We start from the raw sequence: 17,708 nt of genomic DNA, 5'->3' as shown, positions 1-17,708 counted from the left end.
TACCTAGGAATAAATCTAATGAAACATGCGAAGGACCTATATAATGAAAACTACAAGACCCTATTAAAAGAAATCGAAGAAGATACAAAGAAAAGGAAAGAGATTCTGTGTTCTTGGATTGGAAGAATTAACATTGTTAAAACGACCATATTACTTAAAGCATTATACAAATTTAATGCGATCCCCATCAAAATCCCATTGGCATTTTTTAAAGAAATAGAACAAAAAATCATCAGATTTGTATGGAAGCACAAAAGACCCCGAATTGCCAAAGCCATCCTGAGATAAAAGAACGAGGCTGGAGGCATCACTCTGCCGGACATCAAATTATACTACAAAGCAACAGTAATCAAAACAGCATAGTATTGGCAGAAACACAGACACACAGACCATATGCAAATAATCTTTGACAAAAAAAAGCCAAAAACATACAGTGGAGAAAGGAAAGCCTCTTCAATAGATGGTGCTGGGAAAACTGTAAAGCCGCCTGCAAAAGAATGAAACTAGACTGTTGTCTATCACCGCACACCAAAATTAACTCAAGATGGATTAAGGAACTGAATATAAGACCTGAAACGATAAACTGCATAGAAGAAAACATAGGAACTAAAGGACCTTGGACTTAAAGAGGACTTTATGAATTTGACCTCAAAGGCAAGGGAAGTAAAAGCTAAAATAAATGAATGGGACTACATCAAACTAAAAAGTTTCTGCTCAGCAAAGGAAACCATTAAAGAGACAACCATCTGAATGGCAAAATATATTTGCAAGCAATGCCTCCAATAAGGGCCTAATATTCCAAAATATACAAAGAACTCATACGACTCAATAACAACAAAAAACAAATGACCCAATCAAAAAATGAGAAGAGGACCTGAACAGACACTTCTCCCTAGAGGACATACAAATGGCCAACAAATACATGAAAAGATGCTCAACATCGCTAGCTATTAAGGAAATGCAAATCAAAACCGCAATGAGATCCCATCTCACGCCTATTAGAATAGCTATAATCAACAGGACAAGTAATAACATGCTGGAGAGGATGTGGAGAAGTAAGAACCCTCATCCACTTCTGGTGGGACTGCAAATTGGTACAGCCACTATGGAAAACAGTATGGAGGTTCCTCAAAAAACTAAGAATTGATCTACCATATGATTTAGCAATCCTGTTACTGGGTATTTACCCCAAAGACTTGAAAACTCATATCCATAAAGAGATTTGCACACCGATGTTCATAGCAGCATTATTCACAGTGGCCAGGACATGGAAGCAACCAAAGTGTCCTACAATAGATGATTAGCTAAAGAAGCTGTGGTACATAAGAAGAGATGAAATACTGCCATTTGCAACAACATGGATGGACCTCAAGATGATCATGCTAAGGGAAATAAGCAAGAAAGAAAAAGTTGAAAATCACATGATTTAATTTACATGTGGGCTGTAAACCTAAAGCAACAAACAAACAGGACAGAGACTCATGGACAATAGACTAGTGGTTACCAGAGGGAAGGAGGGGAGAAGGGGAGGGGGGTAAAAGGATCAATTATGTGGTGACAGAAAGAAATCTAACTATGGGAGGGGAACACACAATGCAGTACATATATACTTTACTGTTGAATTGTACATTGAAATTTAGTGGATTTCGTTAACCAATGTCACCATAGTAAAAAAATTTAATAATAATAATAATTATTATTATTGCTGGAATATGAGCATCTGGGCATGTAGAGCAGCACTGGCACAGAAGCATTTTTCCAGTCATTCTGTCACAAAACCCACCTCAGGGTGCGCATCGCTAGGGGCTGTTCCTAGAGGGACCTTGGGCTGCGACTACTCTCTCTTACTGAACAGGCCAAGTGGTTCCATCAATCCTGGAGCTGTGACTGGACAGAGACCTCCTATCTGTAATAAAACAGTTAATGTCCCCAGGAAGCTTTCCTAGGCCATAAAAATCTCTTACTGGATATTTAAAGCCTAATAGTCATATGCATCAGAAAGCCTTTCAATTGTGCATTGAGCGATTCTTCTTATATTTATTATAAGGGAACAATCGCAGTGTTATTTTTAATAGCAAGGAATTGGAAACAACCTGAATTTCCAACAGATGTAGGCTAAATGAATAAATTACAGAACATCCATGCAGTGGAATACTATGCAGGCATGTAAAGGAAGGTTCTAGAAATACATATGTCGATATGAGAATTTTTCACGTTATAGCATCTCATCAAAGGAGCAGGGTATAAAGTGTTGTGAACATGTGAAGGTGTTCCAGATATATGGTTAATTGGGAAGATAAAGCAGGTTATAATGCTATATAACCCTACTGTCCTATTTTCTTTAAAAAAAAAAAAGTACACATACATGAACCTGTGTGGCCACATTCTAGATGAATATACCTTACAATGTTATCAGTGGTAAGCTGTGGGTTCTGGAATTCTGTATGATTTTATTAACTTACCTCTATATTATGATTTTAAACCTATCATATAATTTTTTTGAATAGGTAATATACTTACATGGTTCAAAAATCAAGACAATATAAATATGTTTACACAGAAGTCTCACCTTCACCTCTGTCTCTACTCCCTTTCCCTTCTATAATTACTTTTTATTTTCTTGTTATCTTCTCCGTGTTTCTTTGCCAAATACAAGCAAATATGAATATATATTCTTACTTCCCCTTTTATTATGCAAAATATCATCCCATATATACTATTGTACACCTGGCTTTTTTCACTGTTGGGTAATTTTTTTAAACAAAGGCTTACTGGTTCAGGTAGTTGATTGCTCACAGCATTTTCTTTTCTGCTTACAGATACTGTTGCACCATGCAGCCAACTCTGTGAAAAGAGTCTCCATGGAGCTGGGTGGCCACGCCCCATTCATTGTATTCGATAGTGCCGACGTAGACCAGGCTGTGGCAGGGGCCATGGCATCTAAATTTAGGAACTCTGGACAGGTGAGTGCTGTAGTGTTTTCCAGGGTTTATGTGTGTCTGTTTTTACAAAGATCCTACTCTCTTGCTCATCTCTTCGAAGGAAACTTTGGGTCCCTTCCATAGTCCATTCTTTTTGCACTTTTCAGCAAATACTCAGTAAGTGCTCTCTTTTTGACAGGGATGATGCTAGGCTTGGAGGATCCCAAGAGAAATAAGATAGAGTCCTTCTCTTCAGAGAATTTCTTGAATAGCAGATGTCTTTTAATTAAATTGTTCTCTCTTTTTTTTCCTTTTAAATTGTTCCCCTTTCCTCTTTGACTCTAGTTTTGTTCACAATTTTCCCTCAGGCTTTTTTTGTACTAAACAAGTATAATTATCTCCTCAGACACAAAACAATCTCCATAGCTAGGATGTGAGGCCCACAGTCTTAAGGAACAGAGGATAGGAAAATGTTGAGATGATACCTTGAAAAACTCAAAACCGTGGGGCCTGGGTCTTATGCTTCCTGTGATGGAGGGGCCATGATAGGCACCTACTGCAGGGCGCACGCCTAGGGACCAGCAGTGTGCCCATGGGTGTCCAGGTTGTCACTGGGAGAGCTCATTCACACCTTCACAGGAAATCCTGGAATGTTAGGCCAAGCAAGGACCTTCCAAGTTATCTGATGCAAACTTTGCATCGTACAGATGAGAAAGATTAACCGACTTAATCCGACTGCATCCTTGGGTTGTAGTCCCACCTCTGTTAGGAGTTTGTACTATGAGCCTAGGGTCCTGTCTCTCCAGTTCTGTCCAAGCTGTTGCTAGGATCCTGGTGTCTTACAAAATGTTCTTAAGTACTTTGTCTTAAAGTACCATCAATAAGCGGTTTTAAATGCATTCCAGAAACAATAACTCCTAAAAGGTTATAGTTTGAAAAAAGGGTGAAATGTATATTATATATTAGTTTTAATCCTTGTTTTGGCCTTTGGTAGTTAGTTTTTCCTAAATAAGCTTGGTTGTTTCAGAATAGGATGTTTCCTTTTAAAAACACAAAAATGTCCATGTGTATAAACCTTCAAAGTTACACTATAAAGGTACAACCTTGGGATATGTTGCTTTTAGCTAATAAAAATGCACAGGACACAAAATTATCTATAGAATTGTTTACACTGGAAAAATACATGATTAAGAAAAAAGAAGAAAGTTTATCAGTAAAAACTATTTCCTATAACATGGTTATATCTTATAATTTAAAAATATTAGGTCTAATTAGAAAATAATAAGGGTCCTTTCAATAATTTAGGCTGACATGGAAGAATGATTTTGTATCCATTTACAAAATGTCAGACTCAGCAGAACTTGGAAGGTGTGAGCTAAAGGATGTGTGCTAGCCTTTGACCATATTCTTGTAGTCTCTGCCCTTGTCTGTGGAGCATCACTGCCTCTCAGGATTAGTGTTTTGTGTTTTTCCCCCGCTGTTTGTTTCTTAATGACTTATTCAAGCTGTTTGAAAAAACTTGGGTTAATTGAGTTTTTTCTTTTTCTTTTTTCTTTCTTTTTTCTTTTGTGTGTGTGCACAGATATTTATCCTTGCATACATGTTTAACCACAGAGGTGTGGAGAGGAATGTGCACTTATTCAGTGCACTTATCTCTAAGGCCAAGCCCACCTGGGGAGGAAAATAGTAGGTTGGACACCCTGATGTGGTGACCTGGGACAGTGTTTTCACACTCAGAGAGAAAGCAGCAGTCATACATTTATTGGTTGTGTCAATAACTTCTGACAAACTGTCTACCAGAGTTTGTTTTTTCTGTCTAGACTTGTGTTTGCTCAAACCGTTTCTTGGTGCAAAGGGGTATCCATGATTCCTTTGTGAAAAAATTTGCTGAGGCAATTAAAACAAACCTGCATGTGGGTAACGGATTTGAGGAGAGAACTACTCAAGGCCCATTAATTAACGAAAAAGCAGTAGAAAAGGTGAGTTTGTTTTATTTGTTAAATTTCATGGTTTTGATATCAAAAGCTTAAATAGCAAAAACCGCTTTGGTAAGGTGCCAAGCAAGCCTCTGTTGAAAACAATGCAGAAGTCAGAAAAAAAATTGACTTTCTACCAGTTTGAATGAGTCTTGTGGCATTGTGTGGTCATAAGCTTTTCCAACTCTGTCATGACAGAGTCCCCATGTGATACATCACTTTAGATCATCTACTGTGCTCCCTAAATTTTCCCTTAGAGTGCTGATAACTCCATCCCTTGCTGCCTCAGGAATTAGGATCTTGGAATACAAAGTCTTTAATTTTTTGAATACCTAAAGGAAAAGGAAGACCAACTTTGTTTTTGAGATTGGTTCTGTTTTAGCTGAGATGCTGGCTGGCTTTTGATGACAAAATGCCCTTGCAGTAGAATCCTGGCAGCGAGGCGGAGAATCGCAGAGACCGCATTGAGGATTGAGAGATGGCGACAGGAAAAGAAAACTGCTTTTAGGAAAAATGTGTTCAAAAACTGTCACAATCTAGACTACTAGCTAATTGAGATTTCACTCCTTGTTCTGTTTTTTAAAAATAATCCCTTTCAGAGTTGCATACAGGAACTGTCTTTTAATACCAGACATCTAATATGCTCCCTAGATAAGTCTCTACTGGTAGAAAGGATTTTAAAAGCATAATTTAAATCAGAAAATGGAGGCTGGAGATTTTGTGTAGGAGAGTTGGCCAGAAGGGGGCATAGCCAGTTTCCTGGGTGTCACTCGAGGAACCAGAATCAAGTCCAAGTCAGGGCAGCACTGCAGTGGGCAGCACGGCTTGACCACTGTTGAAAGGCACGCTGAGGGCCTGCGGGCCACACCCCATACAACTGCCCCAAACCGGGCTGAACCATGGCTGTTGCCTTCCCCAGTAAAACCGGGGAAGCACTGAGGCTTGACGGAGCTCTGAATCTCTATTGATTCCCTTGAGTTCAGTCTAGCTTAGAAAACATACATTGTTTATATTCGTAACACTTGCATTTTTTAGGTGACTTTGGACCCTAGAGACTTGCTTAGACAGTGAGGACAGTTTTGGTCTGTACATCCCAGTGTTGGTTCTCAATCCACTCTGTGCCTTCACAGATACTTGAGCCCTGCGCAAGGAGATGGGGTGTGAATTTGCCTGGAGTAGGTCTTATTTCTGAAGTGTCACAGTTAATGGCAGTTTGCAGCCAGGTCAAGGAAACCTTTGTCCTAGAGATTTTCTTTCTTTCTTTCTTTCTTTTTTTCTTTTTCTTTGCTAAAGTGAAGATGCAGACATTGCTCTCTAGAGGGTACTGTTTCCTATGACTTCAAGCAACTACCCTGAAGGATTTCTTTTTGGTGGAGATTTAGTAGAAAACACCTTATCTGAAAACAATCCATTATGTTGGCTTTAGTGTACATACAATGATAGGTGGAATTCCAGGGGAAAAAATTGCATATCACATTTAATATAACGAAAAAACAGAGCAGACTTTATTTGGGGACAAAGAGGTGGGTCCTTGTTAAGTATGTTAAATATAGTTATTATTACAGATATAAATTATAGAAAGTAAGCCACTCTGGCTAATGGGGATTTTTGCAGACAGTGCACTGTGAGAGCACAGTAGAGGGCAAGACAGAATGGATGGTAAAATGTGCCTGAGCCTATATTCATCTCTTCTAAAATCCTGTAGAACAGGGGTCTCCAAACACTGGGCTGCAGACCAGTACCCGTCCGCAGCGAGTTGGGAACCGGGCCACACAGCAGGAGGTGAGCGGCGGGTGAGAGAGCAAAGCTTCATCTCTATCTGCAGCTGCTCCCCAGCGCTAGCATCACCGTCTCAGCTCCACCTCAGATCCTCAGGCATTAGATTCTCATAGGAACATGGGTCCCTGGTGCCAAAAAGGTTGGGGACCACTGCTATAGAACATTCAGCTGAGAATGGGAGGAGGGGAAGACCCAGTGCACCAAAGATTGTGATGAAGTTCTGGAAGGCAGACGGGATCACGTGAACAGAAAGGGCAAAGCAGACGAGGTGTGCCCGGGGGAGGCCTGCAGAGGAAATGGCGCCAGTTTTTACAATGGAGCCTTTCTAGAACTGGCTGGGATAGAGAGAAGGAATAAAAAGAAGGGAGAAATGGCACTAATTGGTTAAGCTTTTGCAGTTTCCTAGGTTGTTTCCACATCACTCCTCCCCGCCCCCCCACCACTAGTATACACACAAGACAGCAGAGGCATTTGCTCTAGGCATACAAATACCTCTGAAGAAATACGGCAGCCTACAGAGGAGGGCTACAGCTTCAAGAGTAAGGGTAGATGCCCCAGAGTGGGGCTCTCCCGCAAGTCTGCCAAGTCAGAATAAATCCGAGCTTGCAGTTGTCCCTCTCGTTCAGGGGATAGACTGGAAACAGCAAAGGCCACCCATGCCGTCCGCGTAAGTTAATCAACCCAGTCCTTCATTAAAAAGATGAACCACCAAGGATCATGACAAACCCTCAGTACATAAGAGAACAGTTGACCCTCAAGGAAGCAGATGAATCTGGGAACAGAAAGGAATTTTCTAAGAATCTGAGTGTCCTCCTAGAGTTTTGAGAAGATAGTCCACCTGTAAAACAGAAGCAGGTTCTATGAAAATGAAGCAATGAGAACAAGAGTATGTAGAAATTAAACACATTATGGTGAAAAAAATTTTAATTATTACATAAAGATAGAAGACAAAATAAAGGAGATCTCTTAGAATTTAAAGCAAAAGACAAAGAGATGAAAAATATGACAGAAATGCAAAAAAGAAATCAGAATTAATCCGAAGTAAAGGGGATATCCATTTTAGTAATAGGAGTTCTAGAAAGAAAGAATTGAGAAGATGGAGTAAAATGGCAGTATCAAATATATAATAGAAAAACTTACTGGATTTCGTTAACCAATGTCACCATAATAAAAATAAATAATTTTTTTTTTTTAATTTTAAAAAGAAAAAAAAGCTTCTTCGAGCTGGGGGGGAATAATTCTTCAGATTGAAAGATTCCACCAATTGTCAAGTAGAATACACGAAAAGGAAAATCCAGATTTTGCTAAAATTTTAGAATGTCAGGAACATAAAAGAAGATCCTAGAAGCTTCCAGGTGGGGAAAAGCTATTCACAAAGGAGTGAGAAGCACTATTGAATCAGACTTTCCATCAACAACACTAGAAGTGGAGAAGGGCACACAGTTTTCTGAAGGAAAATTGTTGGATCAAAATTCCATCACCAACCAAATTATTGATCAGATGGGGTTCAAAGTAAAACATCAGACATGCAGTGTCAGGAAGCTCAGAAAGTAAACCACTTTCAGTGCACCTTTTCAAAACAACTACTCGAGAACATATGAGAACAAAATGGAAAGCAATGTCCAATAAAGAGGACAACGTGAGATCCCAAATTCCAGAACTCACCCAGGAAGACAGCTGAGCATCGGGCCTGGAAAGACAGCAGTGATATCAGACTTCAGCAAGGTGAGATCATCTAGCCTGAAGCGCAGGGCAGGAAGGAGGTGCTCTCTTACTGCCTCTTTGTGTCTGCAGTTTGGTTCCTTCTGCCCAAAGGAACGAGGGTACATTGTTTTCAACTTATCTGAGGATGAAAGAAAACCAATCATGGTTTCCTGTAGTTTAAACATTCTGAGACATTGTGTCATTTCCAGGGTATCCTCAACCAGCTTTCCCAAGGGCTCTTCTCCTTGTCACACAGGTTGAGAAACACGTGAGTGACGCACTTTCCAAAGGGGCCACTGTTGTGACAGGCGGGAAGCGGCATCAACTTGGAAAAAATTTCTTTGAGCCTACCCTGCTCAGCAATGTCACCCAGAACATGCTCTGCTCTCATGAGGAGACTTTTGGGCCTCTGGCACCAGTCATCAAGTAAGATCACCCAGCTGGTAGGAAACAGTAGAAAATAGGAAAGGAAAAGGGAAACTAGAGAAAATCCAGTTCATGTGCTATTTCGAGGCCTGATTGTGGGAGAGGGCGGGTTAGAGACCCAGAAAGCTGTGCCGTGTCCACTGAAGAGACAAGTTCCATTTATGATTTTTTAAAAACTTTGTTTTTATTATTGCCTAGACCACAAAATTGAGCAAATACTTTGCTTTCTTCTCGCTGAACTCATTTTTCTTCATGGAGCACATCCTCCAAGAACTCTTTCAAGGGATTGTGTGGGAAATGAACTTTCTGAGTTCTTATTATGATCTTTTATCTCACATTCACAAGTAAATAATAATTTACCCGGATAAAATTTGAGCTTCGGCACTTTGAAAATACCACTCCTTTGTCTGCTTACACCCAGGGCTCTTACTGAGAAAGCTGATGTCTGGTTTCCATTCTCTTTGGAGACTTTCAGAATTTCTTATGGTCTTTGACGTTCTTAACTTTTACTGGTGTGCGCCCTGTGAACTTCTCCATTCCAAGGTCCTCCTGTCTTCCTGTAGTATCTAAAGTATTTGTTCAGTCCTGGGAAATTCTTGGTTCTTATTTCTCCAGAAACTTCTCTCGCCCCGTGTATCCTTTTCCAGCCTTGTAAGAAGACTGTTACAAAGATATGTCTACTTCCATCCTCCACTGTTCATTCCATCTCTTCATCCATTCCTGTTGCCTCCTGAGACTCTCTTTCCTCCACTTGCCAGCGTAATAATTCACTTGTCACGCACACCTATTCTGCTTTCTAGCCCATCTGCCACATTCTTTACTGCAAGTTATTTTTTTCATCCTTGATCTCTCCCATGGTTCTTCCCCATAACTGATCCTTTCCGCTTTATTATTCTCCTTTATTTTATTGTGGATAGTTACCTTTTTCCAATACTTTTGTTCTGTTCCACTATTTCTGCCTCCTCTGGTACAGGTTGTTCGTTCTTAGTCCTAGAGTCCTCAGCTGTCTTGTCATTTTCTTGTAGCTCATCTCTAACCCCTTGAATGGTTAGCAGCCTTAGCTAGTGACATCCTCCTAGGGATTGTGGTGAAAATCTTAGACGGTAGTTTGTGCTCCTTCTGATGCATTTGGAGGACAGAGGGTTGAGCCTCACAGAGGGAGCCTCTAGTATTAAAATCCTGTCTCTACATTACTCCCTCTGCCCCAGGTATCCTTTGCCCGTTGGGGTATTTTGCATTTACCTCTGTCGCAAAGGCTTAGAGAGAAGAGGCCTGCACTTGTTCTGGGTGGCTAACCAAGCCTGCTGCCCTGAGCTGGCCCTGCTGCTTTTCTGCCCTGTGGCAACACGGCATTAATCTGGGTAGCCAGGTCTGTAGAAAACACCACCTGAAATTCACAGGTGTGATGGGGAGGTACAGCCCCACCTCTGCAGGCTCCGTGGAGCTCTGGCCCTTCCCATGGGTGGCCCCTAGCTCTCCCACTTGAGCTGTCACTTCCGCTAAGGATCCAATCACTTTTTGACCTCTAAAAGTGTTAAGTATTTTTGGTATTAGTTGCTGATGAGGTTTTTGAGCCATGATTCTCCTTCTCCTCTGGCATCAGTTTCCCAGAGAGAGCTGGCAGCTGGGCTGCCTGTGCCATCTTGTCTAGGACAGATCTCTTTCTTATCACATACTTTGCCAGCTTTGTTACCACCTTGCTAATGAAGATTATATATTATTCTGCCACTGGGGAGATGGACCACTTAAAGAACTTTCATCTTCTTTGTTTGAGTAAAAATGTTTACCTAGAGTGTGAACTCGATGTTTCTTGGGAAACCAAGAGAATGCAGTGGTTAGGAATGCAGGCTTCAGAGCTGAATTGGGTGTAGATCAGGCTTTGCTACTTCATACCTGCGTCCCCTGGAGGAGTTAACTTCTCCGAGCCTCGGGATCCTCATGTGAGAAAGGAATAAAACTAGTCGCTGCCTTCCAGGGTAGGTGTAAGGTCCAAAGGACATGATGTGCAAAAGCACTAAGCACTAAGCCTGATAGCATTAAGGTGCAGAGTGAGGACACTGGCGACGCCGTTTTCTTGTTCCCCAAAGGAGAGAATGGCTCTGGGAGACACAGCTGGTCATCCTCCGAACATGTGATTCTCTCGGGGTCACCCTCCTTGACCTCTCCTCCCCTAGAGGCGCCCGTGTCTCTCCCAATTTTCCCTTGTATCGACTGCAGCCCAGGGATGCCCAGCCAGCTCTGCCCAGTGCCTCAGGGACATAGCTGGCCCCCACTGCCGGTGGATCTCTGGAGTGTTTAGAACTTTTGCCCCAGTTACAATTCTGAGACAACAGGAAAATACCACGGAAATCTTGTTCCAGAAATAAAATAATAAAGCTGGAAGAGGCTGTGTGGGGCTTTGGTCCCACCACACTTGCATTTCAGAGAGGAACAGACCAGCGCCAGCACACTGTTAAGCAGCATAGGTGGCAGAGCTGACATCAGAACTCCAGGCCCAGCTTCCTCTGGATGGTTTTCTTACTACTACATATGGTCGCTTCTGAAGTAGTTGTTACAACTGATATGTATTCTTAGTAGGTAACAAGAATACCGATCCATTTTTTAAGACGTTTTGTTTGACATAGTGGACCTGCACGTCAGTCTGCTTGTCTCTTGCTCTTTTAGAAGAGATGAGCTGAGTTGATTTGAGCATGCTGGCCTTGAACGCCGAGTCATCACAGCAAGTGGTACTATTTGCCTCTGTACTTTGCTTTGGGATCTTTTTGCAAAACTCCAGTTTACCTCTTGCCATTATTGGGAAAACAAATCGGGAGAAAAGACAGCTGGTTTTCTTTACGCCCCTTTACAGATTCTGCTGATGACCCATCTTAACTTTGGCAGGTTCGACACAGAGGAGGAGGCTGTGGCGATGGCTAATGCAGCCGATGTTGGGTTAGCAGGTAGGCGTCCACCCTGCTCCGTGGAGCTCCTGTCATTTCTCAGGCTGATGCTGGAGTTTGCCTTTTAGATGCAATCCTGGGTTTTCGGAAGGACACTTCACTGGAGCACATGTTAGCTGCTCTCCAAGGGGCCAAGGGGCAGTGGGAGCAGGGTCAGTGGGAGAAGAGGCAGTGCAGATTGTTCTAGGTGGGGCACCACACACACCCATGAGTCCCCTGTCCTCAGGGGCTTGGTGCCTGGAAATTCCAAGTGCTTCTTCCATTTTTCCTTGCTTCTGGAGCTGAACAGAAGAGGAAGCACAGATGGGATAGAGCATGTCTTTGGCCATTTCTAAACGAAAAGATCAGTGGCCTGCAATCAACAAATCTGTATTTAGCATCTACAGTGAGTGAAGCACTGAGGAGACACAGAGACTTAAAGATACAGCTGTAGCTCTATAGGAGCTTCACCTCTAGGCATAAGAGAACTATTTATAATAAGAGGGAGGATGCTCATGCTGTGGAGTCCCTTACCCCACGCTGCTTACTCCGAGTTATCAGGAAGCTGGGGTAAGGTGTGTGCACGGGTGCCTCCATGACACTGAGTTCACTGTTCCTTTCTGCCCTTTGTGATGCGATGGTGGTGGAGGAAGCCATGCCCTGAGCTAGGTCATAAATATGGGCAGGATTCTGATTGGTGGAGAGAGATTCTGGGCAGAGGGGATCAAGGGAGTTAAGAAGTGAAGAAAGAAAGGACAAGAAGAATTTGATTGACAACTTTGGAGAAGATGGCTGGTGACTGGAGTTATGGAAGGTGATGCTGCAAGTGTTGATTGAAACCACCTCGGGGATGGTGTGAATACCTACGAGGGGCTTAACTGCACTTTACAGGTGATAGGGAGGCTCTGGAAGGTTTGGGCAGAAATGTCACTCGGACAATCTACCAGAGGCATGCGGTCGGAGTACATAGCAGACTGCAGGCACTGGGAGGCTGTGCTTACAGTCCGGATGGGAGGTGGTGGGAGCACTAGGAGGAGTGCAACAGAAGCAGAGTGACAATGTTCAGAGGATTCGAGGTGAAGGAATGGAAGGACCATTCCTTCAACTCAGGGCTCCATATGGGGGCCGGGTAGATTCCAGGCCCAAGTGATGAGGCAGACAGTCGTCAGTGGTGTCCTTAACTTTAGAAATGATGTCTTTAATGACTATTCTCCATGCTATCTGTGTCCTTTATCCCTGTGACAGGTTATTTTTACTCTCAAGACCCGGCCCAGATCTGGCGGGTGGCGGAACAGCTGGAAGTCGGCATGGTGGGCGTAAACGAAGGGCTCATCTCCTCCGTGGAGTGCCCCTTCGGCGGGATGAAGCAGTCTGGCCTTGGGCGAGAGGGCTCCAAGTATGGCATTGATGAGTATCTGGAGCTCAAGTATGTGTGTTTTGGAGGCTTGTAGGATTCTTAGTTCTTTAAAAAATAAAAAGGAGGTTTTCTGCATATATAAGGATATGCCATCCATTATTTTAAATAAACCTGTAGGGTATGTGAATTATTAATTTTGTAAAGCTCGCCCAAGTCCTCCTAATCTTAAGCAGATGTGACTCCTGCCCCTCCTCTTACCTAACTAGGGACCAGTAGATTCCATGCGCGTGTGGCTGCAGACTCCCCAAGAACCAGCAGCACAGCACCACCGACTGACTCAGAACAAAGTGCAGCAGGGAGCAGGCTGGCCCCTGCAGCCCTGTGACAAAGGCCGATGACTGTCTGGGCACGGACCTCATTATCTCTCATGCGGCTCCAGAGTTGAGACCCAGAGGAGAGGAGACATGCTCTGAGGAGCCCCTGAGTATGACCGACAGGCTGGTCAGAGGGCCCAGCACTGAAGACACTTGCTGTGTATTTGGAGGTCACTAGAGGGGCTGAATCGATCATTTTTTGAGACTTCTGAAATAGCATAGAATCGCCTGTGCTCTGTGAGGAATGAAGGAGCACCTCTCCCTTACTCTGGACCAGTTTTAAAAACGAAGTCTTCGTCGTCCTGAATTTACTGCTTAAAAATCATATCTCCTTTTCTGTTTTTCATTTTGCTTTCCTTTGGGAAACAAGTCTAAGTGTAAAGCTCACAGCAGAGCAGTTTGGTAGAGCAAAAGGCGCACGCGAAGTAGCTTGGCCTGGCTTCTTCACCGAGCAGTAGCTCTGTCTCATGGAAATACCAGTCCCCACCCCCGTCCCCCATGTAGAATGGAGGTTCTGTATATGCCTTACTTAGCTCCGTGGGATATTGTGAGTCTAAGAGAAAGCAAAAGTGTTTGCAGGAAATGAAAATCTGGTGGTAGTACAGAGGCTATGAATACTATTATTATTATTATGAGCAGCATAGTCCCCATTGGGCATCCAGCAGGGCTTTGCCAAGATGGAGGAGGGGGCGGTGCCAACCATCTGCCCAGCAGAGCCTGAGTAGAGGTTGTCACCTGTGGCCTGCTCGCTCTGTCCTCAGGAGGTGCTGCTCCTTCACCTCCAAAAGAGCCAAAGCACTTTCATCGCAGTCATCTCAAAAGGAAGGAGATTTCCATAACTGCCAATCTACCTTATGGGAGAGGCGTGAGGCCTTGAATTTCAAGGACCTTTTATCCAATAACAGTTTCCATAGTTCATCATTTGAAAATAAAACAAAAACCCTATGACCAGTGTTTCCTGTCACTCTGAAAAAAAACTCTGATTAAGAAAATTCTAGGCCTATCTGGATATGTCTGCCATCTGCCCTGATATACTGAGGAAAAGGAATCAAGGCTGTTCCTGGCTAAATAGACAAGCGAAGCTCCTTCCTTTACCACTCTCTGTGCAGAAACCACTGACAGGCCGTGGGTATTCTGGGTAGTAGAAGGAAAGCATTAATGAAATCGGTGCTGGAGGCAACTGCTCCTGAACCCACCCAGCACTTAGCGTTCCTCACGGAGCCAGGGGGACGGGCCAGTGCACGGAGGAACCGCGGCCAGGCCTGGAGCTCCCTATGTTTAGCCTGGATCATACCAGCCATGTCCCTGGGGCCCAAAAAAGGAAAGCACTGAAACCCACCGCCTCATGACATACATTGCCCAGGCCCTGCTTGTTAAGAAACACACACAGCATATTAGTGGTTAATTCCTACTTTTTAAGATGTTTTATAACATTCTAATTATGTAATATTTGGGTGTGTCCATCTGTTTTCTATCAATAAAAATGCCCTAATGTTATTTTTTAGAAGTCTGGAATACTGATGCTTAGATGTGTTGATGGAATATATTCAAATCAATTGGTAACTTTGTCAGCCAGTGGATTTCTTGGCTAGGTGGCAGATTTTGAGTTTTCTTATATGTTTGGCTCATCAAGTATATAAATCAAGGCCAGAGACTCACTACGGTATCGTTGATTAATTTTGTAAATAAAATAATTGGAAAAGGAAGTAGCTACTTAGTAAAATTGTTCTGGATTGTAGGAAGAAAGAGAAGTATTTTTAAATGAACATTTTTTTTTTGGTTATTTTTCAATAAGGTGATAGATGGAACTTTTAAAAATATGTAGCCCCGGGGTTGGCAAATCTGGCCTGCTACCTTTGTACAACCCAGAGTGAAGAATGGTTTTTATGTTGCAAATGGGAAAAAGCAAAACAGTATTTCATGGCACGGGAAAATTATATGAAATTCAAATTTCAGTGTCCATAAATAAAATGTCATTGGAACACAGTCACACCCTTTCACTTACCAGATGGTCTATGGCTACTTTCTTGGCTGACTGTGCACCTGCCACAAAGACAGTATGACCTGCAAAGCCCAAAATATTTACCCTCTGCCTCTTTACAGAAAAAGTTTCCCAATCCCTAATCTAGACCAAGAGAGAAATACTGAACTTCTCCACATTTATCAGGCATGATTTCATTTTGTTGAACATTTACTGTGTAAAAAGTACTTTCTGGACATGACTCCAGTGAATTCTCACCAAGAACTTCCCGGCAAGTATCAAATAAGTCAGATGAAATTACCCCGCAAATGGGGATCTGTTGGCCTTGAGAAAGCACTTCTCAGTGTGCTTTCCCAGCTGTGTACGGACGCTCACTTAAAGAGCTCATCTGCATCTATTATCTCTATCCCTCTGAGTGGCTTTTAACACAATTTTATGTCAAGTGGTTTCTTCTTTCCATGATTGCCTTTATTCTTATAGAAAGACTCAGTGGAAATAAAGATCAGAAGCACAATGCCAATAAATCTATTTTACTGTCAACTTACTAACTTTAAATGGTGGCATATGACTATCTTCTCTGAAGGATGGAGCCCAGGGTTTTCAATGTTCTTCTGCAACTATTTTAAATAGCACTTTACTTGAATAATATGTCTGCTCTGTTTTTTGCATGCTATGTTTTGTGGGATAAAACTTGGGAATACATGTAGTGGGAAGTGTGGAAACATTGTTTTTTAAACATGCGCATAACTCATTTTTCTAGGTTTTGATAATTGTGTACGTGTATTAATGTCGGCAGAGTGGTGTGTGTAATTAATAAATGTTGAATTAACAGAATTTCCTATTTCTGTGTTAAGATTCTGGTTGAGTTTTTTCTTGCCAGTTCATCATTTGAGTTTGTATTGGATATTATTAGACCAGTTCATATGTGTGTGAAGGATAGCAGAATATGCCCCCCATGCCTCAAATGTGCTACTTTGGCATAAGGATTACTGAGAGCTGAGGGCAGCTGAGAAGAACCAGATACAAGAAAAGCTCTCTGCCCTCCCATTTGCCTGAAAGCAGGATGTGAGCGCACAAAGGTGCCTCTCCTGCCCTCCACCAGGAAGGACAAAGGTTAATCCCCAGAGACAACTCTAGATCCTGTCAGACTGGAGAGGACACCAGAGGAATCTATGTAACAAATTTTACTAATTAGCCTTTATCTCTGCCTTTAAAAGCCTACAACTGCTTTCTTCTTTCTTTTCTTCACAAATGTATTGTTCTTTTTTGAAGAAGCTATGTAACTCAGAGTTGTAAGCCACCTTTTTTTTAAATAATGCTTTTTATTTATAGTTGACATACAACATTATATTAGTTTCAGGTGTATAACATAGTGATTCTCTTTGTCTTTAACCTTTGGCATTTGAAGCCACCTCTTTGAGTTACTAATTTTTCCCTGGGTATCTCCCATGTATGCAAGAGGTATACATGTGGATAAATCTGTTTTTCTCTTGTTAATTTGTCTTTTACTACAGGAGGTCCAGCCAAGCACTCTGAAGGGTAAAGAGAAATTATTTTTTCTCTAATACATGTGTAAGTGGTGTTCCATACCCAGAGAGCTGCTAGTCAGTGAGTGCCTTGGGCCAGGAGCCTGCATGTGAAATTTTGTACCCTAGCACCTACGGGAGGGCCTGACCCATGGTTCCCGCTCATCAGATGTTTGCTGAATTAAAGTTTACCTGGCTTGCAGGCATGCTACCTGAGAGAGGTGTATACTCCAGCTTTCTCAAAATTGCTAATCTCTCTCTTCTCCACACTCTATTGTCCATTCTGTACTTTTCTCCAAGTTTGGGGGGATTTTGATAAATAAAAGTATATAAACTCACAAAAGGCTGCAAAAGTAATAGATTCCTGTGACCGTTCACCTAGCTCTCCCCAGTGTTAACATCTTAGATAACTATCAGCATCAAAACCAGAAAACTGACATTAGTATAATACTGTAAATACGGGCTTTATGCTCGTTTCATTAGTTTTTATGTACGTGTGTGTGTGTGTGTGTGTGTGTCTTACCACATCAGTATGTTGATTTGTGTAGCCATCACCACAATCAAGACACAGAATTGTTGCGTCACCACCATGGAATTCCCTCGTGCTATTCCTTTGACAGTAAAGTCTCTTGAAGAGGTTTCTTTTTTAAATTAAATTTCCACTTAAGTGTAACGTGCAAAAAAAAAAAAAAAAAAGGAGTACATTAAGTGAATAAGTGAACGACATGCTGAATTTTCACAAACGG

At 42.2% G+C, this 17,708-nt stretch overlaps 1 protein-coding gene across 1 annotated transcript in view; it reads left to right on the top strand.

Moving 5' to 3' along the window:
* The window catches only part of ALDH5A1 (aldehyde dehydrogenase 5 family member A1), a 35,337-nt gene extending 19,060 nt beyond the window's left edge, over positions 1-16,277 (top strand). The window contains exons 6-10 of the mRNA XM_011382179.2: positions 2,820-2,963; positions 4,742-4,900; positions 8,637-8,806; positions 11,687-11,745; positions 12,970-16,277. Of these exons, the coding sequence (XP_011380481.1) occupies positions 2,820-2,963; positions 4,742-4,900; positions 8,637-8,806; positions 11,687-11,745; positions 12,970-13,175 (738 nt within the window). The 3' untranslated portion in view covers positions 13,176-16,277. The remainder of the gene's footprint in view (positions 1-2,819; positions 2,964-4,741; positions 4,901-8,636; positions 8,807-11,686; positions 11,746-12,969) is intronic.
* Positions 16,278-17,708: the final 1,431 nt, after the last annotated feature.

Source organism: Pteropus vampyrus, unplaced genomic scaffold (genome assembly GCF_000151845.1).
Source record: "Pteropus vampyrus isolate Shadow unplaced genomic scaffold, Pvam_2.0 Scaffold463, whole genome shotgun sequence".
NCBI lineage: Eukaryota > Metazoa > Chordata > Mammalia > Chiroptera > Pteropodidae > Pteropus > Pteropus vampyrus.
The sequence above is the reverse complement of the archived record's forward strand: the minus strand, read 5'-3'. Positions and strand labels throughout refer to the sequence as shown.